At 57.1% G+C, this 26588-nt stretch overlaps 1 protein-coding gene across 1 annotated transcript in view; it reads right to left on the bottom strand.

Moving 5' to 3' along the window:
- Positions 1 to 523: 523 nt before the first annotated feature.
- GLIS1 (GLIS family zinc finger 1) overlaps positions 524 to 26588 on the bottom strand; it is an 88689-nt gene continuing 62624 nt past the window's right edge. Inside the window, exons 3-9 of the mRNA XM_027108481.1 lie at positions 23307 to 23468; positions 18332 to 18442; positions 14106 to 14238; positions 9133 to 9289; positions 4144 to 4322; positions 3482 to 3649; positions 524 to 1050 (exon numbers count right to left, since the gene is read on the bottom strand). Of these exons, the coding sequence (XP_026964282.1) occupies positions 893 to 1050; positions 3482 to 3649; positions 4144 to 4322; positions 9133 to 9289; positions 14106 to 14238; positions 18332 to 18442; positions 23307 to 23468 (1068 nt within the window). The 3' untranslated portion in view covers positions 524 to 892. The remainder of the gene's footprint in view (positions 1051 to 3481; positions 3650 to 4143; positions 4323 to 9132; positions 9290 to 14105; positions 14239 to 18331; positions 18443 to 23306; positions 23469 to 26588) is intronic.

Raw genomic sequence — 26588 nt, 5'->3', positions numbered from 1 at the left:
ACCGGCCTCCTCTTCCCTCCTTGCTGGGACACTCAGGGTGGGTGGGGCTCTATGTAAAAAGGATGTTCTCTCTGCCCCCGCCCGCCTGTAGGGGCCCTGCCTCTGCCCCTTGCCCTCTGGAGGCTGTTCGGGCTCTGTCCCTGGAAGGCCTGCTCTGCCCTCCCTTGGCTTCCCCTGTTTACCCAAAGCCAGTGCCAGAATTGAAGCACTTTTTTCCACCAGCTGAGGAGTCAGTGCAGAGAGCAAAGGTCTGGGTCACACAGGGATTCCAATTTCAGTCCCAGCCTTGGTCTGCCTGTTTGCCAACGGGGATAAGCCTGCCTTTCATTGATGTCCTGGGACCAGTGCTGGTGTCTGTAAGACTCACAGCACGTGGCGGCGGCCCTGATGCGGGCCCCCGTCCCTGCCGAGGGAACCCAGGGACCGAGCTGGGCTCCGCACCTCGGCTCTGTTGCACACTCCTCCACTGCTCTCCTGGTCTCGGCCTCTAGGCTGAATCACAAAGCAGAAACGGGCCCCCAAGTCTCGTTTCCAGTTTTTAATGTTTTTCTTGTAAAACCAAAAATATAAAACTGGCAGGGGAATGGACAACAAGTTCTGTACATTTTATATACACGAGGTCTGTGATTTCGAAACCATTGGGGAAACGAAAGGAAGACAGTCAAGGGATGCCACAGGTCACGGATCCTGAAGGGCACCTCTGAGCACCTGGCTCAGGCTCAGAGGCTCACTCCCGGCCAGCGCTGTGCAGCTGCCGCAGACCAGGCACCCTGCGTTCTGCGGAGCAGTGGCCTGGCTGCTCGGGCTGGATGCCCCTAAGGTGGGAACAGACGACGGGGGTGGGCAAGGGAGCGTCTGCGGTGGAGGTCAGGCAGGTGTGGGAGGCATTCCTTCAGGTGTCTGTGTAGATGGAGGGGATGTGACTCAGGCAGTGGTCAAAGGCCCCGTTGGGGAAGAAGCCGCAGTCCTCGGGGCCGCTGGACACGACGTCTTCCGACGGCTGTGGTGGCAGCACTGTGGGGCATGGGGCCTCGGCCAGGGCCTCGTAGCCTGTGGGTGTAGGGGAACAGGGTCCAGACTGGAGAACTCAAGGGCCATGCCTTGTCATCTTTTCCCAGCTCCCAGACCCCACCCTCCTGCCCAGGGTCCCTCGTCACGGTTTCCCCTCAGCAGGGTGCTCTGAGACCTCTGCTCTTCCAGATGGGGGAGCTGGTGGGCGGGGCGGGGGCTTGGGAGGAGGCTCCCTAGGCCTTGTACCCCCAAGGGGCCCAGGGCAGTTGGGGAGAGAGGCAAGGGCTGGCGTGGGGCAGTCCATCACCCAGTGCTGGACTGTGGTGCAGAATGTGGGGAGGAAGGGGAGGTCGAGGTGGGAACATCACAGCTCTAGCCCTCAAGGGCTGGTTTTCTCCTGGCAGAAGGACCCCAGCCCACCGTCACCCTTTCAGGTTCCTCTGCCCCAGCAGACACAAGAAACCCAAAGAAGGGGGCCAGCACTCATTGGGCGTTTACCAAAAGCTCATTTAAATCTTGTCTCACTTAAGCTTCACAACCACCCTATGAGGTGGGATTCATTATCCCATTTTACAGGTGAGAAGACAGGCTCAGAGAAGGCAAGCTCCTTGCCCCAGGTCATAGTAAGCAGGGGAGCTGGGATTTGAACCCAGGTCCACCTGGCCCCGAGACACCTGGCTCTTCCATTGGACACACTGTCTCTGGGGTGGGGGCCTGAAACCTAGAAGGGGCCTAGAGAGGTCATCTTATCCACTCCCTGCCCTAAGGACTCTGTCCCTGAGCTGCTGTCATGAATTTGTATAACCTGAGACAGATGGGTCTCAGTCTTCCTGTCTGTGCAATGGGATCAGATCAAACTAATCCTGAGGCCCCATGGCCCTACCTTGTTGGTCCAGATTCAATCCTGTGAGTCTGCTCTCGCCTGGCAGAGGAGGTGTGGGCAAAGGCACTGGAGGCTGGGCTGCCACCCAGACAGCAAGGGAGGCGGGAGGCCAAAAGAACCCCCTACCCAGATGTGGGGGCACGGAAGCTGCCTCTCGCCCCCCCTCAGAGCTATTTATTTCAGGTCTTGCTGCTGAACCAAGAAAATCCCGCCTAGAGTTGGATGGGGCCGGGGCAGGCTGGGGTGGCGAGAGCTGGCGGCGCTGGAGACGGCGGCGGCAGGCGCCTAATCACACACCAACCCGTATGCAAGCAAACACGGAACACGCCCCCCGCCCCCCACGGACCTGTGGTCAGGCTCACATCTGCCTCTCACGCATGCGTGTGACACATGTCCACTCACAGAGATATGTGCACTGTGCCCGAGCACACAGGCACACACCTGCACACAAGCACGCTCATATGAAATGGCCCAAACATGCTAATACACAATCACGCACACACACGTGTACACACAGGAGGAGGACACACGTGTGCACGGACACGGCATGAACATCAGCACAGGCACGATGTGGAGCACATGTTTGCAGATGCAACACACGTGCCACCGAACTCCTTACACACATGGGGGGCTCACACTACCGGGAACCCACCGTGCTGGCCCTGCATGCACACGCATGCACATGGCCACAAAGACGTGCCCCACAAACACGTGTAGAAGGAAGACATGCGCAGACCTGGAGCGTGTGTGTGAGCAGGAACACACGGGTCCACACGCAGGTGACCCACAGGTGTGTGTGTGCTTGGCTGTGGCCTTGGTGCTTGTCCCTGGTCCTTATCCCTCCCCCTGCAGCTGCACACACCCAGAGCTGCCCAACGGGCCTCCAGGAAGGGTCTCAGGCTCCCCTTTGTCCGGGGCCCCACCATCCTGCCCAGGCCTTGCAGCTTCCAGCTAGAGCTGAGCCCCGAGGCTGATCTGGGGTGGGCTTGGCTTGGGGACTTCCAGTACCACCCATCTGATGCCCCCACTCTGACCGGGCCTGGCCCTGGGGTCTGAGACCTCCACTCGGGCGGTGCGCAGCCCTCCCCTCTCACTGGGTTCTCCACCCCAGCTGGGGGCATTACTCGAGGAAGGCCCAGGGCCCTGAGGGGGACACAGATGCAGCATAAGGAACAAGCACAACCTCTAGGCTCTGTCTCTTCCTACAGTGTGGCCTCTGTGGACCTCGGTTCCCTCATCTGTTAAATAGGGATCAGTATTTGTCTCATTCCCTGCTGTATTCTCAGGGTTTACAACTGTGCCTGGCACACAGTAGGTGCTCAATAAATATTTAAAGGGAAGCATCAGCTAGACGGGGAGATCCTAGTCTGATTCTTCTCTGTGTGAGAGTGTGGAAGGAACACGGAGGCTGGGGTCAGGCAGTGTGCACATCCCCACTCTGTGGGGTCCTGGGACCTCCCTGCGCCTTTAGCTCCGCCTCTGTAAAGTGGGGATGACCCTAACTCACAGGGCCGTCCCAAGGCTGTGGGACGATACGCACGAAGCGCGCGGCACGGGAACGGAAAGGAGGCACGCAGGTGGGCTTACCTGTGGCAGGTAAAGGTGCACTGAGGCCATGGTAGCCGTTGGGCCGCAGGGGGTTGAAACCGTGGGCCTCCCCGGCCAGTCCGTCCCCACTGGTGGCCTGCTCGGCTGACCGGTAGCAGTCGCCATAAGGGAAGCAATTCTGGATGGAGTGGAAACTGCCTTGGTAGCCTGCAGGGGGAGGCAGCGGGGCTGCATTCAGAGGGAAGATGCCCAGGGAGGGAGGGGACGGTCCCCCACTGCAGTGCTCAGCCCCCCACACTCCTGTGGGCATGGGGGGTGTGAACGAGTGAAGAGAGCCCCAGGGTGGAGGAGGCGCGGGGGGTCCTGGCCCGCATGGGGTTGGGGAGGTGGTCTGCTTGGGGGGAAGGGACTGTGGGCCCTCCCCCGACTTCCGCTCCGAGATACCCCATCTCTCACGGTTCCTCCAAGCAGCAGGCCAGTCCCACCCCCAGCCATCAAAGGGAACGCTGTTCCATTTGATGCCTGGTCGATGGAACAAACTTCCTCAGCCCTGCCTCCCGGCTTTTCCCAGTGTGGCCCTCAGTGCCCGCCATCATTCCGAGTACCCACCTGCCACCCCCAGGCCAGTGTCTCCTGCCTCTCGGGCAGCCTGAGTGGAATCGGTGGGTACATATGGAGAGGACCCCCTGGCCAGAGCTTACCTTGCGGGCTGGGCAGAGGCTGGGGCGGAGGGCTCTGGAAGGGTGGGTAGGGTGGCTTGCTGGGGAGTGTGGGGAAGGACTGGCCCCCTGGAGAATGGCTCTGGGAGGACGGTGGCAGCGGCGGTGGCACAAGCCCCTTCAGTGGGCTGACCATGGGCGAGAGGAGGCCGGGTCCCAACCTGGAGAGAAGAGACAGCCCTTAGCAGGATGGGCTCTGGGGGATGTGGGGGCCACAGGTGTGCCTGCCACTTCTTGTTCCCCTCCAGCAACGGTGAGCTCACTCACTGACCTGTTCTAACTTACAACAGTGCAGTTAGAAGAGGAAGCTTTTATTTCTGATTATGTTCAAACCGGAATTAAAATTTAAAATCCTGTAAGCTTTAGAGTCCAAAGGAACCAGTAAAGAAAAGCTTCTATTTGGTATTTAGGACTGATAGTCAAGACCATTGGTTATAACCACAACCTCTGGAGTCAACAAAACTGTTTAAAACTCCATCTGCTCTCAGTGCCCACGTGACTTTGGGCAAAATGCTTAATGTCTCTGAGCCTTGGTTTCCTCACAGGGTTGCTGTGTTCTCCACCTTGCAACTCCACTGAAACTCTTTACCCAGGGCTAAATCCCAGCCACCCCTGCTGGATCCCCATACCCTAACTCTGTGCAAGCCGCTCTGGCCACCAGCAGGATGAGTCCAGGAACAGCCCCACTGAAAGCCGGGGCAGTTTCTCAGCAGGAGAACATTCCAAGGCACTAACAGTCACCATTCACTCATTGAACCTCTGCCTCGCTCCAGACCTTGTGAGAGATGTTCACAGATCAGAAAACCAAGGCTCAGAGAGGTTGCCCAGGTTAGTCCCAGCCACACAGCACTGACCCCATAGGTTCTGGTGAGGATAAAATTAAGTAAAGCAATGTGGACAAAGCACCCAGTGTGACGTCAGATACATTCTTAGCCACACTGTGACAGCAGCATTACCATCAAGGGGAAAGGAAGGAACACTAGCACTGAGATCTGGTGTCCAAATTGGCCTTTCGTCCTCTGCATGGTGTACTTTTAGGGACCTTCTGTCTCCATCTCTGGCCATCTCTCCTCCACTTGCACACGTCCTGTGATGGGGGACTCACCACCTCCCTTCGTACACAGCCTGAAGGGGTGTAGGCCTCAGCCTGTTCTCTCTGGAAGCTCACGTTCTGAAACGAGCCTGCAGCGGCTGAGAGCTGCGCAGCCGTCCTGAACCCAGCTGAGCCCCAGTGGGCTGTCTAACTAGGCTTCCTGTCACTGTACGCCAGGTTCCTTCCTCTTGCCGCCCTCTTAAGCCTCTGAGGTCTGCTCACAGGAACCCAAATGACCCTGGGGTCAGGGGGACTGGGCTGAAGGCTCAGAGCCTGTGAAGCATTTATGTGCACTGCAGAAAGAGGACGAGCGTGAGGGCTCAGAGTCTTTACTTTCTTGTTTGCATTAATGGTTATGTGGGACCATTCACGTTAGAATAGCCTATGAACTCAATGTCACAGCTCCAGGTGAAGCTCCAGATGACCTTTTCGGGCTAGGCATGTTACGCCCGCCCACCCTCCAACATGAAGAGGTGTGAACAGACAGATCAGTGCCTCTCTCTGAGGGGAGCAGGACTGTCTCAAAACAAGGAGAGATTTGGGGAGAGGCTGGTGGGCTTCATGTCTGTAGCTCTGCACGGTCCCCACATGCTCTAACTTGGGCATCCTGCTGTCACTGCCCCTGTGATGACACGGCACTGTCATCATTCCCATGTCCGGGACCCCCACCACTGTGTGAGTATGCTGAAGACAGCAGAAAGGGGCTTCCACGCCGGGTCCCTGGTCCCCAGGCCCAGCATCTAAGGCCCCGGAGGTACGCGTCAGCCTCCGTAAGTTGATGAACTGACGCTCATCAAGACTCCACGAATTAATTGTCATTATCATCAACGTGTGTATTTTTAGACCTGTCTCACAGGGCCACCAAGTGGGTCTACAGTTGTGCTCTATAGACTGTGTAGGGCTGTGCACAGGCCATGGGTCCTCGTGACCAGTTCTCTCCGCTGAGGCTGGGTCCAGGTGTGGCCAGGAGGGTGGGCCTTCCTCCTTCCAGCCTGCTGGGTGGTACCCTCCTGTCTTATGCCCACCCCATCCTGGCACCCACAGCCCAGTTCTTCCCCGACTTCCTGTCAGTCCCCTCCCCTGGGAGCCCCTGCGGGGAGGGCCAGGCCTGGTCCTCTCCGTTACTCCCTGCTCAGCACCGGGCCTGGCACATAGCAAACAGCTGATAAATACTAACAAACGGGCTTCTGAATCACTCAGCTACAAAATCCAGAGATTAACAGCACTGCAGACTTAAGGAGAACCAGATCCGAAGGGGAAAAAACATGCATTTTCAAAGTTTGTTTCTCCTGTCTCAAACCTGCCGTAAATTCCCATGTGCCACCTTCACAGCCAGTGAAATTAAACAGAACACGACTCTCCCCTCAGCAGACGTGAAGGTTGAGGTTCTACTGCTCTACCTGAACCCTTTAAAAGGAAGAAAGATCATCTGGAGCTCCTCTTCTGAGCCATGCAAATGATCCCTAAATCAAATATTTTTGCTTCAATTGGAACCTATAAAAATTAATATAAAACCTCACTGGCCTGGCAGACGAGGGCTTCATACCTCGTACAGGGCCGGGGAGAAAAAACCACCCTATTGAGCGTCTTCTCTGAGCCAGGGTAAACAAATCTGGTCATGAAGTCAGGCCCTCTTAGCATATTTTTGAGTGAATCAGATAATTCTGTCAAGCTATTTAACGTCCCAGCAAACCACCAGGGAGCTGCGAGTGGCCTCCCATGTTGACTTTGGCAGGAAGGGGAGGCTGAAGGCCTTCCCCCCTTCCTCGCCTCTTCTCAGGGGCTGAAAAAAGAAACCCATTCAAGCTGGGCCTGGGCCTGGTGTCAGGCGTGAGGGCCTTTCTCTCGGGCAGCCCAGGGGAGCCTGGGCACCTGGCTGGTGGGGATGGCTTGCCCGTTGCTCCTGCAGGTACGGGTGACCGAGCGGGCCTGGGGTCCTGTCTCCGTCCTGTCATCACTCTGCCTCTCACTGCAGGAATTCTTGATGGGCACTTATGCAGGCGGCAGGGAGGTGACGAATGAGGTGGAGCAGAGTGCACAGGCCTGAGAGGGGAAAGGACTCTGGTTTATTTTTCTTTGGTTGGCGATGTTTTGGGGCTGGCTGTGGGTGAACAGGTGGACTGAGCCAGTGGGTGGGGGACAGGGGGGTAGTGTCCAAGGAACCTGTACCGGGTGACACATACAATGTCAGGCATGTGTAGCTGATCCTCACCACCTTCCTAGAGGAGAGTATTTTAATGCCCATTTTACAGAAGAAGAAACTGAGGCTCGGGGAGGGCTTGGTTTTCTGGGTCCCCCTTTGCACTCCATCATGCTGCCTCTTTGTGGCTCTTCCCCTACTCATAGCCAGTCTTCCCTGCTCACCCAGGGGTTCATCTCTGACCAGCCCTCCTCTCCGCACCCAGCCAGAGTGTCCTCAAGTCCTGCTCATTCCATGGCACTCATGTCTTCCGAGCGTTCCTCCTCTCTCCCACAGGTGCTGGCTCAGGTTGCCATCCACCCACCTTGGACGATGCAGTCCAGCCCCACATTGCAGGCTGTGTCTTCTCATCCCCAAACCTGACCTGCTCACTGCTCAACACCCTTCAGACAGAGTCCTGTCACAGGCCCCGTGATCTGGCCTGGTGACCGCTCTCCTGAACCTATCACCCCACACGAAGGTTCAGGCTTCTCAGAACACACCGAGCTCTCACCACACCTGCCCACGCTCTGGCTGCTCCTTCCTCCCAATCTGTCCACTCGGCCAGCTCCTACTTAACCTTGGAGGCCCGGCTTAACACCACCTCCAGGAAGCCTTCCCTGACATCCTCCCCCACCACACTGGGTTCTTCTCTGGGCTTCCACAGCCCATTCTGCTTTCTTCCCTGAAGGCACTTGCCCCACGTCCTCAATCCCTGTAGGTCTATCACAGGGAGCTTCACCAGGGCTGGCTGGGGGCATCAGTGGCCCCAGCACCAGGCCCAGGGCCCTGCCCTCATCAGGGGCTCAATAACTGGACACTGAATGAACGGATGAGGGAGTAGCAAGAGGAGCCCTGGACAGCGAATTTGGTAATGAACTCAGGCTGGTGGCCCCATGCACAGGCAGGCCACGGCTGCAGCCTTGAGAAGGAAGGGCAGGGGAGGAGGAAGGTGATGGGAACAGGCCTTGGGGGACGAGTTTGATCAAGTCAAACTTGGGGGACAAGTTTTGATCAAGCAAAAGTGGCAGGGAGGGTAGGCGGTAGGGCTGTGAGGCTTCCCTCTGCCCACTTGCAAGGAAAACAGATTTCTGAAGCATTAGGGGCCAGCAATTAGCACATTCCTCGTTTCCAGCCAATTAAATGGCCACAGTGGGAACCACCCTGAATGCAGAAAGAGGCCCCCTCCCTGCAGTGATCCTGCAGAAAGGGCTTCTGAACAGCCCTGGCGGGCCGGCCAACGGTCACAGTTGCATCGGCCAGGAGTGGGGACGAGACCAGGCGGGCCTCTCTGGAGTGGGCAGTGGGCAGTCTGCTCACCAAATACATGGTGCAAGCCAAAGAGAAGTCAGGGTGAGGCTCCCAAGGAGGCCTGGCTGTGGAAGCCCAGAATGCAGGGTCGGGTGGGGATGCAGCATCTTCCCAGGGCCGCCCCCCCAGGGAGTGGAAGGGGCACGAGGTGAGGCACCGAGAAGCCCCGTACCGATATCATCCACCTGGTAGGGTTACTGTGAGGCACTGATGAAATCATGCACGGCGAGTATTTGGTACAGAGCGCAGTACCTGTAGGTGCTGCATAAATGCTGGCTATTTTCATTATTAGTAACGACCACTGAGTGTGCAGGACGCCTGCCCTCACCTGCTGCCCGTGCAGGTGCCCACCTGCTGTCCCGGAGGAGGACTGGCTTGCTGTACATACCCATCCCTGGTGCTCTCAGCCGTGGGCAGAGGGGACAGATGGTGGTGGGAACTGGTGGTGGCGTCCAGTGGGTGGTGCCTGGAAGGGACATCGTGCATAGGGGGCAGGATGCTTGATGCGAGCCCGTTATGGGGGGTGATGGAGCCAGGATACACGCCTGCAGGGAAGCAAACAAATATCACTGGGCTTCGGCCACTCCCTAGAGATGGCTGTGGATGCCCCAGAAGCTGTGTGCCTGCGGAGAGAGAAAGACAAGAAGGGAAACCAGCGAGGTTGTATTCATAGAAGGTTAGGGGCCCAAATGGGGGAGATGCTCTGTTCACGCTGTAGCTGAAGGGCTGTGTGCGGGGCTGAGGTCCGTGCTGAGAGCAGAGGTGGACTGACAGGGGCTGTCAGAGGCAGGGGGTGGTCGGGCTGTGTGTGTGCACATGTGTGTTTACTGGGGCAGAGGGGTGTTGAATGGAGCAGGCTGCCTCAAACCTCTGGGGCTGTTCTGGGAAAGAAGGGGCTTGCTCTGTGTAGCCCCAGTAGACAGAGACCCTGGAATGAAGAGACGTTTGAGAGAAGCAGACTCTAGCTCCACGCCTGGCCGTTCCTTCTAATAGGCAGAGCTGCTGTAGGGTCACAGGCTGCCTTTGGAGAGAATTAACTACCCAACCCCAGAGATGTGCAAGCAGTGCCGGGATGTCTGCTGTGAGGGGTTCTAGAGAGAGGATGACTGTGCTAGCTGGGTGGCAGGCTGGCCTGGGAGACTTGGGAGAAGGGATGCCACAGATGGCTGTGTAGGCTGTACACTGCACGAGGGTCCTGACCGAGGAGAGGTGTCAGCCACGCTCTAGGCTCAGATTCTAAACCTCTAGAGACACCTGCAGGGTGGTACCACCTTTTATCACCTTTTACTCTCAAGGGTCTCACCCTTATTAAGAAGACAGGTGGGCTAGTGAATCAAATGGGGGACACCAGTCAGTCCAGGGTCCCAACTGAGGGTCTGAGAGTAGTTCCCAAATGCCTTCAGCAAGGAACCCCAACTCTGGGACTAGAGCCTGAGAAGGTCACAGCAAAGGCTGCAAGTTTTGACATTCCCTATTTCATCTGAAAAAAAAAATGAGGCCAATTTTGCAGCCCTTCTTTAATCTGGCCATGTTTATTCGAATATTAATAGAAATTGACATCGTTTTCCCAGAAATCAGTTCATCAAGTTGATGCCCTGGGAGGACTCTGTGGACCTGGGGGCTGTGCCCCAAGCTGCACTGATGCAGCGTCCACTCTGACTGTCAGCTGCTACATGTCGAATATCACTCTGGTCATCGTGGATCCAGACCCAATGTTCTTAGCACCGCATGAGGACCATCTGAGAACACACCACACACTTTTCATGGATGCAGTAAAGGAGGAAATTTAACCTTCTTAGGTGGTTCTAAGGCTAGCCCATCCCAGGCCTGCAAGTCAGGGAACTACTACCAGGAACTGAGCAGGGCTGCGGCAGGGATTGCAAGCTCAGTGCCTTAGGTGGCACGGCAGGGAGCAGAGTAAGTGAACCGGCAGGGTTGACGGTAGGGGACTGTGGCACCGCACAGGTCGTGGACCAAACGGTTTGCAACCCCCGGCCAGGAGTTAGAGCAACAGACGTCCTGTGGAAGGGTCACATTAGGTGAAATTCTAATCTATTATTAACAACAGTTAATTAAGAATATACTATACGTCAAGCTCTTTTTCCACAGTATCAAGTTCAAGCATCTCAGCAACTGTCAATCGGGCAGATAATATGATCTCATTTTAAGATGAAGAAACTCAGTCTTAAGAACTTCAGTGATTTGTCCCAAGTCATGCAATGGGCAGCTAATCAGGCCTCCCAAGTGATACCAAGAGAAAGTCCATTTAGAGCCAGGCCCAGGAAATAGCCTGGGGCTCCAGCTCAGGCTGCAGCCTGGATGTCTGGCTAGGGGGCTCTGGTCCAGGCTTCACTGTGGGCCGGCTGTGAGACCCAGGCTCTGAATGGGCTCTCGGGAGCCTCTGCCTCTCAGCCCCAGTCCCTCCCGCTCCGTCTCGGGGACCTCTGTTCCCACGGGCAACATCCATCAGCCGTCTCCTTCAGCCACACACCCCTCCCAGCTCGGTCAGGAAGGCACAGGAGCGGGGTTCTGCGGCTGGGGCCTGGCTCAGCGCTGCTCACGGCCTGCTCCGCTCACCGCTCTCTACGGCACCTCTGCACCTGTCTTCTTGAACCCATTTGGGAGTCTGACAGCTGGGAAGGCCTAGGATCCTGATAAATCCTGTTCCCTCTCCCTCAGCCGTGCTGACCTCATGCTTCTCATGTCCTACTGCCCATCACGTTACCAGGGTCAGCTGAGGGAGGCCTGCCAGGGGTTCCCTGTAAAGAGAGCTGGTCCTCCCTGGTGAGAGACAAGCTAGAGGGAGCTTCCTATAGTCAGACAAATGAAGATTTGAGGCTGCCCTCACCAGCCCCTCCCTCATCTCACCCCTCTGTTCTGGACTCTTCTGTCTATACTCATCGAATCTGTGCCATTCCCCCTGCCTTTGCCCCGCCTGGGCCAGGTCCCTCTCTGTACAGCCCCCCGAGGATGAACACACGGTAGGCGGCTGAGTATGTGGACATGGGGCCCGCCCGTTCTCTCCCCAGAACATACCACTTCAGCCTGTAAAGCATTGTCATCAATCACCAGCCGTGAGCACTTAACCTCTGGCCCCAACATCTGTTCCCAACTGTGCCTCAGGCATCTATCTGCTGTAGGGTCTGCAGAAGAACCTGACGGCCGAATCCCAGGGGGACCCAGGACTCCTGGGTTTGCCTGGCTGGTCCTTTTCTCCCCACTGTGCCGGAAGCAGCTCAAGGACAGGGACTAGAACAGAGCCTGGCACACAGTAGGTGCTCAGTATGGCGAGGTGTAGCACTGGCAGCAGGGAGGCAGCAGACGGTTTGGTTAAGGGCACAGGCTGCAGCCAGATGGCCTGGGTTGAAATTGGCCTCTGCCATTTACTGGTTGTGGAACCTCAGCAGAAAGTTACTTAAGCTCTCAAGGCCTCAGTTTCCTCACCTGGAAAAGAAAGAGCACACGAGCGTGTACTTTCTGAGGCTGACGTGAGGATTATGTTAGTTCACACACATATGTATAGGCTCTAGAACGGCTCCTGGCAGCACATATTCAATAAATGTTGGCTGTTGCATTATTAGGAGATGGATGAGTAAATAGTTACTCTTCTCCTTCACCATGAGACACAAAAATAAGGATAAAATTCTCAGTCACATGGGTTCATATAAGGGATCACATCCACAGTCCCATCTGTTGCCACAGCAGGTGTGGGACGGGGCAGGGAGACACCCCTCACGCATTGTCGGAGCAGCCCTGGGCAGGCTTGGTATTACCCCAGTGCCTTCCCGTCCACGATGCTGCCTCAGTGACCTCACTTCTCATCTGCAGCATGGGCTCACTGGTGACTGGATGAGATGATGTTTGTAAAGTGACCGGCCCAAGCAGGTGCTCAAGGGATGGTTGTTGCTGGTTCCGACTGTTGTCCCTGGGACAAGCCCTGGGATAGCCTCTGGGAGAACAGGCTTCCAGATTGGATCTGCTGACTTTTCTGGAGGACCTTGGGTCAGTCCTTTTCCTGCCCAGACCTGAGTCTTCCCAGGGTAAAAATGATGCAGCTGCAGGACCTCGACCCCAGAGTAGCCATTATTAATCAGTCCCAGCCCTCTTTCCTGCTGAGCCTCAGAATCCTTCTCAACACACAGCTCCAGCCACAGGCAGCTGGCACTTGAGATACAAACCTTTATCCCTAGACTAGGTCATCCCTAGGGTCTCTTCTCTACTAGGGTCCCTATTTTAGCAACTCTGAGCCTATGAGAAGCAGCCATGGCAGATGGGCCCCCTAGCTGGAGGGAGATGGGTGTGGTCCCTCCTCCATGGACCCATCCTCCTGGGGTGTCCTCACCTTTGTGGACCTGTATGAGCACAGACCCTGTGAAGGGCTACCTAGAGAAAGGGGAAACACCTTCTCTTCCCAAGGTTGTTTGGTAAAGTGCTTTGACACAGTTTTAAATTTGCTGCAACTCTAAGGCTGTGGGGGGAGAATTTTAAAAAACTAGAAAATAAAAAATGTTTAAAATGGTTGGGGTAATTCAAGAAATCCCGAAGGGTGGGAAAAGCTTTCTGCTCTGATACTGTGGTTTCTTTGGGGGTTGGGGAGCGGGTAGAGCACAAGTATTATCAGCTGGAATCCACAGGCCACACTGCCCTTTTCTGGGCTGGATTCCCAAGCATCTAGGAATCCCTGCCAGGGCCTGAGACCTGCTCCATGGCCCGCGGCAGCTGGGAGGGACACACAGGCTGCCTCGGCTGGACCAGAGAGGCTCTGGGTGTCCGGATGGATAGGCTGCAGGGTTCCAGGGGTTTGGCGGGCCCTATCTTATGATGAGCTGGAACTGATTATGGCCAAGCTGCCCACCCTCTCAGAGCCTCGGTTTTCTCCTCTGAAGCAAGGAGTCGTGGTGGGGAGTACATGGGACTTTAAGTTGGGGTCCAGGCCTGAGCCCTGAGGCAGGTCCTGAAGGAAGTGCAGGAGCTGCCTTCGTGAAGGGGAGGGGAGTGGAGGCTGGCACGGTGTGTACAGTGGTTCAGAGGCAGAGGTGTTCGGGAACTGCGTCCAACGTGCCAAGGTTGGGGCAGGAGGCCGCCAGGAGTGCCTAGGCCCCGTGAGGCCTGGGAGGCCCAGCTGGGAGGAGCCTGGGCTTCATCCCAAGGGCAATGGGGAGCCACAGAGGAGTGTGAAGGAACATACACCTGGTCAGATAAGCTGCAGAGTCAGTAAGCCCCAAGGAGTGGGTGCCCTCCAGCAGGTCATGCCCACATGGCCCCCGCTGCCCAGAGAGCCTGGCCATCCTCCTGGAGGGCTGGGTACAGGAAGGGGCCCCTCCAGGCTGTGCGCCTAGCCCCGCCTCCCTGTTTGCGTACCTGGGAGCAGCTCCTGGCTCAGGGTGCGGCCACCCTTCCCATTGCTGGCAGCCAGCTGTGTGGATGCGTGGAGCTGCTGTAGGGCCAGACACTCGGTCAGGACATCGGCCTCAGCATCAGGGCACATGTGCAGCTGGGGAGTGAGCAGAGAGAGAGAGTGTTAGCGCGAGACCACCTGCCCACCGGCAACCCTTGCTTTAGGGGACAGGGCAGGAAGGACAGTGGTCCCAGGGCACGACCCCTCCCTCACTGTACCTCAGTTTCCTCAACTGTCAAATGGAGCTAATTATGTACACAGCTAAGGTTGTGTTAGTTCAGGGCTGAGAAGCAGATGCTAAGGGAAGATTGAACATGCAAGGGTTTTAATAGGGAGAGTGCCTGTGTGAGAGAAAACAGGGAGAGCTGGGCAGGCTGGGAGAGCCGTCAGGCCAAGGGAAGGAGGGAGGGAGAGGAAGCTTCCTCGACTGGGAGCCTAGGTACCAGGGAGTCCTGAGGGAACCAAAGTCTGCTGGGAGTCAGGGGGGTCCAAGTCTCCCAGGAAGGGGTCTGGTCTCACATCCCCGCAGGGCCTGCCGGGCTCGGTCTCTGGCTGGGAGCGCCCGCAGGAGGGGTGGCCTCGGCACAGACGCCGAGAAGGCATCAAATTGCAGCAGCTGGGGCCTTCCAGGTAGCTGGAGCTCTGTGAGGCCCATCTTCGGGGCTGCTGCCGGGGTGACTGATGCCATGGAGTAAGATACAGGGGGCACGTGCAGTTAAGTGTCTCCTCTCTGGCTCTCCCCTCCCCGCCCGTAATAAGCAACAATACCCCTCAGGCCAGGCTGCTGTGAGAAGTGATGAGAGGATGGGCATGAACGCTTGTTGAAGGTGCTGTGTCAAGGGCTGGCTGGCTCCACTGGCGGAGTCCCCCAGGCTCACATGACAGTGGGCTCGCTGGGTCGATACCTGGTCTTGAGGGTGTTGGCTAAGAGTATGCTTGGGTGGGCAAGTCTTTGGCTAACCGCCCTCAGCTGTCCCTAAAGACAGACTTGAGCTCGACACCTCAGACCATCTTCACGTCTCCAGATGGGGCCAGATGGGCACAGGGAGGGGCTGGTTGGGGCCCTCGGGCAATGGGGGAGGGTGGCATGCACCAGGATGGGAGGGTCCCTTCTCCCAGGGAAATCCCAAAGCTGACCACCATCAGAGTCCAGAAGATTGACTTGTCCAAACCCTCATTTTATCTGGGACAAAACCGACTCAGAGAAGGCAAGAGCCTTGTCGCATGTCACACAGCAGCTGGGAGTCAGCCCTGAGGGTTTTTCTACCCGCCCAGGCCAGCTAGGCCAGCACCCAGGCTTGGGGAAGGCATGCCCAGCCTCCCGATGGGCTCTCGGCTCCCTGACCCAGCAGCTGTTTTCCATGTAAGTTAAGTTTCTGGCAAAAGAGGGCCAAGGCATGTTCTTACAGACCGCAATGTCGATCGGATTAGGAGCAGCGGGAGAGGAGAATTAAGGAAGAAAAGCATTTCTAATTCTCTCTGAAACGCAGCAGGGCTGCCAAAGAGCTGTCATAATACAAGGGTCGCTTTACCCAGAAAGATACATCATCCCCGATGGCTTTTAATGGATGCTTATTGTTGGGAAGTTTGCAGATCTGCGGCCCCAGGTCCCTGGGGCTCAATGCAAGCCAAGCACAGGGCCTGGGAAAACCAGGGCAGGATTCTGGCCCTTGGGCACCAGTCCGCTTGGGACAGAAGCCCCCCCTGGCGTGGAGCCTGGGCCATTCCCTGTCCCTGACCAAGCCCCTCAAGCTGAGAGCGCTGGAGAGAGCTTGGCCCTGGAAGCAGATGGGTCTGGCACTGTCACTCCCACACTGAACAACTCTGGGGAGATCTGTTACCTCTCTGAGCCTCAGTTTCCACATCTCTAAAATGGGGGGAAAATTGCCCACTTCCTAGTTATACTGAGGGTTATAGTGAGGACTAGATGAGATACGGTCTGTGAAGCACCAGGCTCGTCTCTCCTTTCTCAGGGTGAGCGTGTGTTCATGGTGAGCTCGTGGCCCATGCTGCGAACATGTCCCTTCTCTGCTCTACTGCTTCCAGGGGCTCCCAAGCCTGTCTGTCCCCTCCTCATTGTCTTTGCCACTGAGGCCTGCTTGCTTCCAGCACCTCATCTCTGTATGCACCCATCCCACAGGCTACAACAGTCTATCTCTCCAGCCTCTAGGCCTTTCTCTGCTTTATTCACGCCGTATCCACAGTTCTGAGAACAGTGCCTGGAGGACAGGAGCTGCTCCGTAAATCCTGCCGAACAAATCAATGGGCTCTTCCCCCCTCTGTCCTCCTCTGTCATGCTCATGTCCCCAGATTGGCCCCTGGTGTTTCTCTTCCCCCCACACCCTCCCTGGCACTCAAGCGCCCGTGGCCCCGGTGGTCCTCAGGAGATGTGGGTTAAACCCAGCGGCTCACACACCGCCTGTCCAAAACAGAACCTGCTGCTTTCTTCTGCAAACCTGCTTCTCTCTTAGATTCTCTCTCCGGGTGAAGGGGACCACCATCCGTCTGTCCATCTTGCCCCCAAACGTCTGACACTGATGCTCCTTCTGCCAGTCCCCCCACTGCCCAGCCAAGCAGTCGCCAAAGCCAATCCCCTCCCACCTTGCCCCAGGTCAGCCCCCACTGTCTCCCCTGCTCCCCAGCAGTGGCCTCCCTGCCTTGAATGTCCCTCCAACCATCTCGACCCATTCATTCTCCACTAGGCCCCAGAGCCATCTTTCAGGGTGACGTGTCCCTTTTCTGCTTATAACCCCTCGATGGTACCCCCTGTCCTCAGGACAGCCCAGACTCCTCTGCAGGGCTTTGGGCTGTCCTGCCCCCCCCCCCACCGCCACCCGCCTCCCCTTCGTGTGGCTTGCTGCTCAGCTCCGAGACAGGTAGGGGGCCCACTGGTCCCCGCACAGTGATTTAAGCTTCAGTTCCTCTCTAGCGCACCGTCTTCACCGGCCCAACGCTTACTCCTTCTTCAAGACTCAATGACAACACCCCCCGACTTCTGCTCTGAACTTTTACTTTGGCCAAGTACTGTTCAAAACCCTTCACATAGATTTACTCATTTAATCCTTTAAAGGACATGACATGACATGACAACCCTTTAAACCAAGTCCTCTTTGCCCCATCTGACAGCTGAGGATATGAGGAACAAAGGCACTAAGACACGTTCCCAAGGCCACGGGGCTAGTTAGCGGTGAGCCTGCAGGCTGGCCAGAGCACACACCACTGCCCCCACCCCCGGCCCCATGTCACTTCTTCCACGACCCTCCCATTCCCACCCTGACGGGCTAGAGCCCCTTCTCTGTGCCCTGACTGTTCTCTGCACACGTCTACTGCAGTCTTTGTCATATCTCTTTATGCCTGTCTCTCACTGCCAGGTCCCCACTGAAGGTGGGGACCATGGTTTTGTATTTTTGCATCCTTGACGCTTAACATCAAATATTTATAAACAAGCCATGGCCAGTGGGCAGATGGATGAGAGAGGAGCTGGTGGACAGTCTGTGGGTGGATAAATGTCCGCTGGCTGAGGGTGAGGAAGTACAGATCTTCCTCAGCTTATAATGGGACCACGTCCCCAATAACCCATTGTAAGTTGAAAATATCACAAGTCAAAAATGCATTTAATACACCTAACCTACCAAACACCATAGCTTAGCCTCACCTACCTTAAGTGTGCTCAGAACAATTACACGAACACAAAGCCTATCTTATAATAAAGTGTTGAATAGCTCATGTAACATATTGGATACTGTCCTGAAAGTGAAAAACAGAACGGAGGTCTGGGAACAGAATGGCTGTTAGCATATCAGCTGTTCACCCTCGTGATTGTGCAGCTGACTGGGAGCTGTGGCCACTGCCGCTGCCCAGCATCACGAGAGAGGATCTACTGCACGTCGCAGGCCTGGAAAACGATCAAAATTCAAAGTATGCTTTTACTGAATTTGTAAAAATACCATCGTAAAGTTGAACAACTGTAAGTTGAACCATCATAAGTCAAACCATCGTAAGTCAGGGACTGTCCGGACACTTGGGCTGGTGGGAGGCAGATGGAGGGCAAGGGACAGTGGCACCCTTGGATGTGGAAGACTGAATGCACGCAAGCAGTGTGGCTTGTACCTGCCTTGATGCTGGACGGGCGGCCGGGAGGCCGGGTGGGGGCATCTGCAGAGACGGGCCTGGAACGGAGCCCTCTTACCTTCTTACGCACCTGCTGCTCTTTGGCTGAATGGGCCTTCACGTGCTTGCGGAGGGAGCTGGGGTCTGTGTAGCGCTTGGAGCAGCCAGGGATCTGGCAGGCGTATGGCTTCTGTAACATCAGAGGGCAGAGGTGGGGTGAGTGAGGGTCCACCTGCCAGGCCCGAGGTACCGCTGCATGGCCTGCAGTGGGGGGGGGGACAACTGGGCAAGGGGCGGCTGCAGGCTCACACCCTGTCCCTCCCTCCGTGTCCTGGGCCAGGAGGGGTCTGACTCAGCCAGGCCTGCCGATGGGTGCGGGGAAGGTGCCTGGCCTGGCAGTGAAGGAGGGGGTTTGTGTCTCCATTCTACCCTCATGCTGGGACCTCGGGTAAGTCGCCTCCCCTCTCTGAGTCTCACTTTTCTCCTCTGCATAAATGGGGCCAACTGAGTCCTAAGGATTCTTTCTTTCAGCTCTAATACTAGTTTGGAGAAAATATACCCTTTGGGGCTCATGGCTGCAGAGAAGCGGCAAGTGGAGAATGAGTAAAGTGAGGTTGTTGCCTTGGAGGAGGGGGAGGGGCGCAGGGAGAGGGGGAGAGGGGGAGAGGGGGAAAGGGCGACAGCGCAGGGCAAGGCGGGCGCAAACATGGAGCCAACCTGCACAGTGGCAGGGCCCGGGCTGGGAGCAACTGACCAAAACTTGCCATGGGTCCAGAATCACAGGTCCTTGACCCAACAGTCACAGGAGACCAGAGGGAACTGGATCTCAGACACAGCCCTGGGAGGCTGTGCCTTCATCTGTGCCCTTTGCGTCCCTTCCCCTCAGAGCCCCATCCCTCCTCTAGAACGAATGCATGCCCACCGCCTCCCCTGGTTCCTGTCCAGACCCCACCCTGCTCTCTGTGCCTCCAACCTCCCCTCACACTCACAGCCAGAGGGCCTTTCTCACAGGCCTGGCCACGCTCTCACCTTCTAACCCCCTTGGCTCCCTGGTGCCCTTGGATACAGCCCACGTCCGGGCACGGAAGGCCCTTTGTGACTTGGGCCCTGCTCGAGTCCTCACCCCTCCCCCTGCCCCTGCACACCCACCGCCCAGCCCGCGTCACCTCCTCTCCAGCCTTTCCTCGAGTCTTCTTCCCACTGCCACCTCCCGAGCTTCCACGGGCAGTGCTGTCCACCTGCACTGCTGGGTCTGTTCAGTGGTGAGATTTCCTCAGGGGAGGCTCCCTTCTGATTCATCTCAGGCCTCAGGGTCTGACCCAGGGCAGGGACCCTGTGGCTCTAACAGAATTCTGAGCTCTCTGTAGCGGCCTCCACAAGACCTTGCTTGTGGACTCCAGCTGCTACTTGAAGTCCCTAAGACGCCCTTTTTGAACACATCTAGTGGTTCCGATTTCTCGGGGCCTTCTGGCCTCCAGCGACTGCAGGGGATGTCATGGGGAGGGGACGTTTGGAGGTGATGCCTATGTCCCCGTCAGACACGCCCACTGGAACTGCCCCCCGAACCTCAAGGCGAGTCAGCCCTGCTGGACCTCGTGGGGAGGGGGAAGCAGAAAGAGACGGCCATACCTTGGTGCTGCCACGGAGAGTTGCCAGGTTAAAGAAACGGAGGAGAGCAAAAAGAGAGAGACAGAGCAGTGAGAGGCTTGCCTTGCTGAAAGGAAGGTATGGGCGGGAGGGTGGAAGGCAGGCCTCAGACCTGTCCCCACACAACCACACAGAGACACAGACACAGACCCACACGCTACAGGGTCCCTCTCACACAGGCCTGCTCCCTGCCCCAACATATGCACGCGTGTGTGCATGTGCACACACACACACACACACACACACACACACATACACACACACTTTCTCTCATGGGCCCTACCCTGCCCTACCCCAGGCCCGGTGCCCTGGGGACGCTGATACAAATCCACACGCTTTTGTCAAAAAGCAAACAAACAGAGCTCCGTGTGTGCAGGCACCCTCGCCTGGAAAGAGGGCACAAGGCCCATCTCTGTGTTTGTTTTTCCAGGGCCTGACGTGTGTAGAACATTCCTCTGGCCCAGCTCCCTCATGAGCCCTCAGGAAACCCTGTGGCTGTCCCAAGCAGAAGCCAAGCCCCGGGCCTGGAGTCACCACACCGGCTCCAAAGCCTCGTTAACAGCAGGACGTTCACGGCCGTGCTGTGAGCGTGGAGCACCTCACAGAGCCCTCCTGATCTGTGCTCAAGACAGCTCCTCACCTACTGAGCCCCCACAGTGCGGCCTGTGCTCGGGGCTGGCCACCCACGGTCTCCCTTCAGTCTCACACCCGCCCCGTGAGAAGCATCCGCACTTTGCCGATGAGGATATCGAGGCTGATGCTTTGCCCAAGATCTCACAGTGAGTGGAGTGCCCATGACACTCTGCTAGGGTGCCCCCTCTCTTCTGCAGCCCTGAAGGGTCCAGGGAAGTGGGCAAAGGAGAGATTATCACCCCCTTCTTCCCTATAAGGAAATGGAGGCCAGGGCAGGATGGTCTGTGGCAGTCGGGACATGAACCCCACATGGAGTGCCTGGGACATGGCAGGATGTAGTCAGCATTCAGTCAGTGAGTCATAGGTCAAGAAAGGAGGGACTCAAGTTTGCTGTGCAGATCCTGTGTCTGGGCTCCACATTTGTCACCTCAGTTGATCCCCTATCCCTCTCATGTGAGGTAGATGTTTGAGGAAACTGAGGCCAGAGAGGATGGGTGGCGGTCCTGGGACCTCTGGGACCAGGTGGAGGGCCAGGGTTAGAACCCAGGCTGGTTCTCTCCAGTCTGTCCCACTGCTTTCCTGCCCACGGAGAGAATCCCATGTTCTCTGGTGCCAGAGGGGAGCTGGGGACACGACTGGGTCCTCTCTGGAAAACAAGGCCCAGCCTACATGGGGCTGACCCAATGGGCCTGAGCCTCGGGCACTGGGAAAGCAAACTAGCCGCGGGGGGGTCCGCCTACATGTCTCCATGGGGCTGGAGTACGCGGGGGCTGCACCTCCCGGGCTTGACCAGGACCTTCTGAGGAGATGCAGGCCTGAGACAACCCTGTGGGCTCATTCTGGGCCTGACCCGACCCAGCCCTTGGAGCTCTGTTCACACACCAAGCTGGGGCCAGAGGCATGTTGCTTTGGGGCTGGGTCCAGGAAGTGCAGTAAGGGGAAGGGAGGAAGGGGGTGAGTCAGGGTAGGTGACCCCGAGATGCTGGAGGGACGTCGCCCGGGGGGAGCGGGGTACAGAGAGGCCTGGTGCTGTTGAGGCTGCCTTGTGGCCTCTGGGAGATGTAACCAGGGTGCTGGGGCACAAGCCATGCCTCTCAGGGTTGGGACAGGTGCCAAGGGCCCCAAGGGCTGGGCATGTGAGAAGGTAACAGAGACAGAGGGATTTGGGAAGAAGATACCTCTTCACTTCATGTCCCCAACACCCGTGACAGTGAGCCTGAGAGGGGCGGGGTGGGGACAGCGGTCGGGCTCAGGTTGGCGGGAGGGCTCTCCCTTCCCACCCTCTCCCCTCGGCTCTTCTCCCCTTTTCCAGCAAGGGGCAGCAGACTTGGGGGCAGGCAGACTGGGTGGCATCCCAGCTCCGCCACTTACCAGCTGTGTCACAGTCAATGACTTCATCTCTGACTTTCAGTTTCTTTGTTTGCAAGATGGGGATAGGCCCCTACACCTTGTGGTCTGTCACTAGGATTAAACTGAGGGACAATGTGTGTGATATTAGGGGACAGGGGAGATGTGTAGAACATTCTGCCCGGGGCCTGGGCCTGGCCCCAAAACCTAACTTCCTGCTATTTTCTGCTACCTACTTCCCCCATCTTTTCTGGGTCTTGGTTTTCCCAGCTATAAAACCCCAGAGGGCCTCTAGCTCTGACCTCTATTGTTATGTGGCTTCCAACTTACCCTGGAGGGGTCAGTCGCCCTCCTGGGCCTCTGTTTCTTCATCTGTATGTCTGTATACTGGATGGGCTGGGCTGGACGGCCACTCAGGTCTCCCAGTCCCCGACCAGCAGAGTTCCCCAAACATTTGCACAAAATGCAGAGACACAGGCCAGTGGCCCAGACGTGGAATCTGGCTACGGACCCGTCTCCTGCTGCACATGCGGGCTGGGGGCCTCCCAGGCTGGGTGCATCCCATCACATAGGCCCTATGAGACTGGGGTGAGGCCCAGTTCTGAGTCAGCTCTGCCACCTTCCAGCTGAGTAGTGAAGTGGCCAGAGCCCCGCTTCCCTCATCTGTCAAATGGGCCAGTGACCCCCCGACTGGCAGGGTCATTGTGAGATCGTGGGAGACGATGTTCTAGGAAGTGCTCTGCTAACCGCTGAGGTCTGTATGCACAGGAAAGAATGCTTGGACCGATGCCATGATGGAGCTGCCGGTTATCACACTGGCACAAACAAGGGAAAGGAGGTGGACACACGGGCATCTGGGGCCCAGGCCACTATTCCAGGGGCCTGGAGTCTTAGGCCCTGCTCACCTCAACTCCTCACCCACCGTGCCCGGGAGATACAGAATGGCCCTGGAGAGCCTCTGGCCTGTCTCCATGGAGGGAGTGGGTGGGAAGAGCAGGGAGGACCTGCTCTGGGGGTGACTGACAGGCCTGGGGATAGGATGCAGGATGGGAGCCCACCCTCTCAGTGGGGCCCACACTAGTGCCTGGGCCGGTACCCTTGGGCTAAAGCAGTGGTTCTCAACTAGGGGTGAGTTTAATTCCTCCTCCCCAGGGTTTTTGGCAACGTTGAAGGACATTTTTGGTTGTCATAACTGGGAAGTAGGAAATCGCTCCTGTCTAATGGATAGAGGCCAGGGATACTGCTAAACATCCTATACTGACAGTACTTCCCTCTCCCCACAAAGAATCGTCCCGCTCAAAATGTCAACAGGGCTCAAGGATGCAGGCAGGGTTTCTGCCTGGAGCCACCTGCTGCCCTGCGTTAGGCAAGTGGGGGCAGAGTGCGCGTCCTCCAACCCCACCCTCGGCCTCTGCCCTCGGGCCTACCGTGTCAAGGTGGGTGCGCTGGTGCTTGGCGCGGTCGCTGGAGTTGCTGAAGGCCTTCTGGCAGCCCGGGTGCTGGCACAGGTATGGCTTCTCGCCCGTGTGGCTCCGCAGGTGGATCTTGAGGTTCTCCAGCCTCGAGAAGGCCTTGCTGCAGCCCTCAAACTGCAGGAAAGGCTGGTGAGGGGTGCTCTGCAGCCCCCGGAAGGCCCACCGCCCAGCCTGGAAGTGGGCCCCAGCATCCTCTCCCCCCCAACCCCCTGACCCTGCCCGAGGCCTCCAGCTGCCCCAGTTCAGCTTCCCATGAAGTGCTCAGGACCCAAACTCTATCTGGGAAGCCCTGGTAGGTCCAGAAAAAAATACACCCCTGACTTACAAGTGGCCACGAGGGCTTGAGAAAAAAGTGGTCTTTCCAACTCTGGATCTCGACAGGTTTGCCCTCCATCGGCATCTGGAAGTGATGTGCTGCTCTAATGGCAACACTGCCCTGAATGGACAGGATGTAGGTATACATCTATTGCAGACAGCCCTGGATTTGGAACCCAAGGCCTGGCTATGAGTCGGGCTCTGTCCCAGTGAGGCTTTGGGTACTGCCCTTGACCTCCCCGTGCCTTATTTCCTTGCCTACAAACTTAAGACTGTGTGGCCACCACTCAGCGCTGATATGAAGGTCCCAAGGGGTAGGACGCTGACTGTCAAAGGGCTTTGCCCGCCTGGAACACAGCATCAATGCTGATCGCTGTCAGAACAATGACCACATTTGTAACCGCAGCGTCTCTGATTTATCATTTGGCTGTTTAACATCCATCAAGTATGCACTAGGCCCCATGCCAGGCAGTGGGCATTCAGTAGGTACAGCACAGACATGTGATGCCCCTGGTCAGGGTGGAGATGAGCAGAGAGCAACAAATACAGTGCTGATCCCAGCAGCCTCGGCCCAGCTCCCATCTCTTTCCCCAGAATCCTCTAACTTCCAACTCCTCCCTCCCTACTCTCTACACAGCTACCCCAGGAGCCTCTGGTGTAGGAAAGGGACCCTGTTGCTTCCGCCTGAAGTCCTGCGGGCCTGGCATTCAAACACTCAGCCCGCCACACGTTCCAGCCCCTCTTGACTTCCCACCAGAGGCTTGAAACAGCAGGGGTCCTCCAGGCAATCTCAAGCCTTTGTACTAGAAATGCACTCAGCAAAGAATGTCCTATCTCGTAACAGTGCATCCAACCCCCTTCAGCCTTCAAAATCCTTCAAACACTGCCCGCCGAGCACGCCCTAGTCCTGGTGTGACTGGCCGCCATTCCCGCGGCGCTCGCTGTGGGCAGGAGGAGGAGCTACATCGGCTCCATCCATCCAGCTGTGGCGCTGGCTGTTTAACCACATGACAACCAGGAAGTGTGCGGCCTCAGTGTCCCCACCTCAGAGACAGAGGCTTCCAGGGGCGATCACAGTGTTGGGACAAGATGCAGGCCACATCTGGGGCCAAAGCCCAGGTGGCTACTCTGTGCCTGCTGCCTTCCCACGGCAGTGGGGCAGGGGGAGGTGACCCTTGAGGAAGAAGAGATCAGAGGAGGCTGGGTTTCCTCTCATGAGCCATTGGTTCCAGCCCTCAGGCCAGGGCAGACGTCAGAACAAGGACTCAGAGACAACGGTCTGGGGCGGGCTCTCCTGGAGCCTCTCCCTTGAAGACCCGGCCACAACTGTGGGCCGTGCTCTGCTGGGGCTGGTCCAAGGCAAGCTGTCCGCAGCTGGGTTTTAGAAGCTGTTCCGCTTCCTATTTCCAGATGTTATGCCTCTTCCGTGCATCAAAACCAGAAGGAAATCCTGTCTGGGGAATAAACAGGCCACAAGCCACGCCCCCCCCCTTGCTCTCCTGCAAGGCCGGTGCCAGGTTCACCCACAGTGAGGTGGGGCAGCGGCTGAAGAGCAGGCTGCCTCTTGGCTCTCAACCGGTCCCTTCGTTCCTCTCTGGCCCGAGCCGGGAGGGTGGACATCTGAGGCGGAGGGGCAATAACCCCTCAGGTGCCGCGTGCCATTCCTGACTTTGGAGGGTCCATCCGACTCTGGAGATCCGTATATCATCTCCCCACCCGGTCTGTGCGCCTACCTGGCCAGCCGTCCGTCTCAGCACCGTTGCCCCCACCCCCATGCCTTTGTTCGGGCTGTGCCCCTCCTGGGACACCTTCCCTTCCAATTCGCTGACAATTCAATTCAGACAATTTTCACGATCTGCAGCTTGGTGTTCGCGGTCTTCCAGCACGGTTGGACGCCTCTCTCATCTGCATACACCCCACACGTTATGCTGTAGCCACACGGGAGTGATCAGACCCCGAATGTGTCGGGAACTTGAATGCCCCCAGGCCTGCTGGAGCTGTTCCCTTGGAATGGAACGCCTTTCCTTCCTTCACTCACTTGGCAGACATCTACTCATGGTGCCCAAGCACTACCTCCTTGGAGAAGCCTCTCCCAACCTCCTGCTCCTCCTTGGTCACACCCTGAGGTTTTCACTGCACATCCTTTGCCCTTTCTCCATGCCTCCAGGCTAAGGGTTTGGGAGTTCCTTGTGGGCAGAGCTAGCAGCTCACTTATGGGGCAAAGGGTGAGTTAGAAATGTGATCCAATGGTGGTTAAGAATAGGGGTTCTGGGGACTTCCCTGGTGGCACAGTGGTTAAGAATCCGCCTGCCAATGCAGTGGACACGGGTTCAATCCCTGGTCTGGGAAGATCCCACATGCCATGGAGCAACTAAGCCCATGCGCCACAACTACTGAGCCTGTGTGCCACAACTACTGAAGCCTGCGCGCCTAGAGCCTACGCTTCGCAACGAGAAGCCACCGCAATGAGAAGCCCGCGCACCGCAATGAAGAGTAGCCCCCGCTCGCCAAAACTAAAGAAAAGCCCGTGCGCAGCAACAAAGACCCAACACAGCCAAAAATAAATAAATTAATAATTTATAAAAAAAAAAAAGAATAGGGGTTCTGGAGCCTAGGGGTGCACACGCCTCCCTCGTGTTCATCAAGGCACCCCACACCTGCGCATGTGCGCTGTGCCCATGCCATGCCTGTGTATATCGGCCCAGCTCGTCCTGCCCACCCCTACCCCACTGGAACTTAACAGAGCTGAGTCCCAGGCTGGGGTACAACAAGCAGCTGGCCAGAGCACCATGATGGGGGACCCAACCCTCAAGGTAGAACCAGAGGTAGCAGCAGGTGGGGTAGCAACTGCCCCATCAGGACAGGTCTGGGACGAGGATGTTACAGGTACACCTGGCAGAGCAACACCCGCAGCAGAGC

Source organism: Aethalodelphis obliquidens, unplaced genomic scaffold (genome assembly GCF_003676395.1).
Source record: "Aethalodelphis obliquidens isolate GAN/ISIS:26980383/991018 unplaced genomic scaffold, ASM367639v1 scaffold9, whole genome shotgun sequence".
Taxonomy (NCBI): Eukaryota; Metazoa; Chordata; class Mammalia; order Artiodactyla; family Delphinidae; genus Aethalodelphis; species Aethalodelphis obliquidens.
Note: the sequence above shows the minus strand (reverse complement) of the source record. Positions and strands in the feature narration are given on the sequence as shown.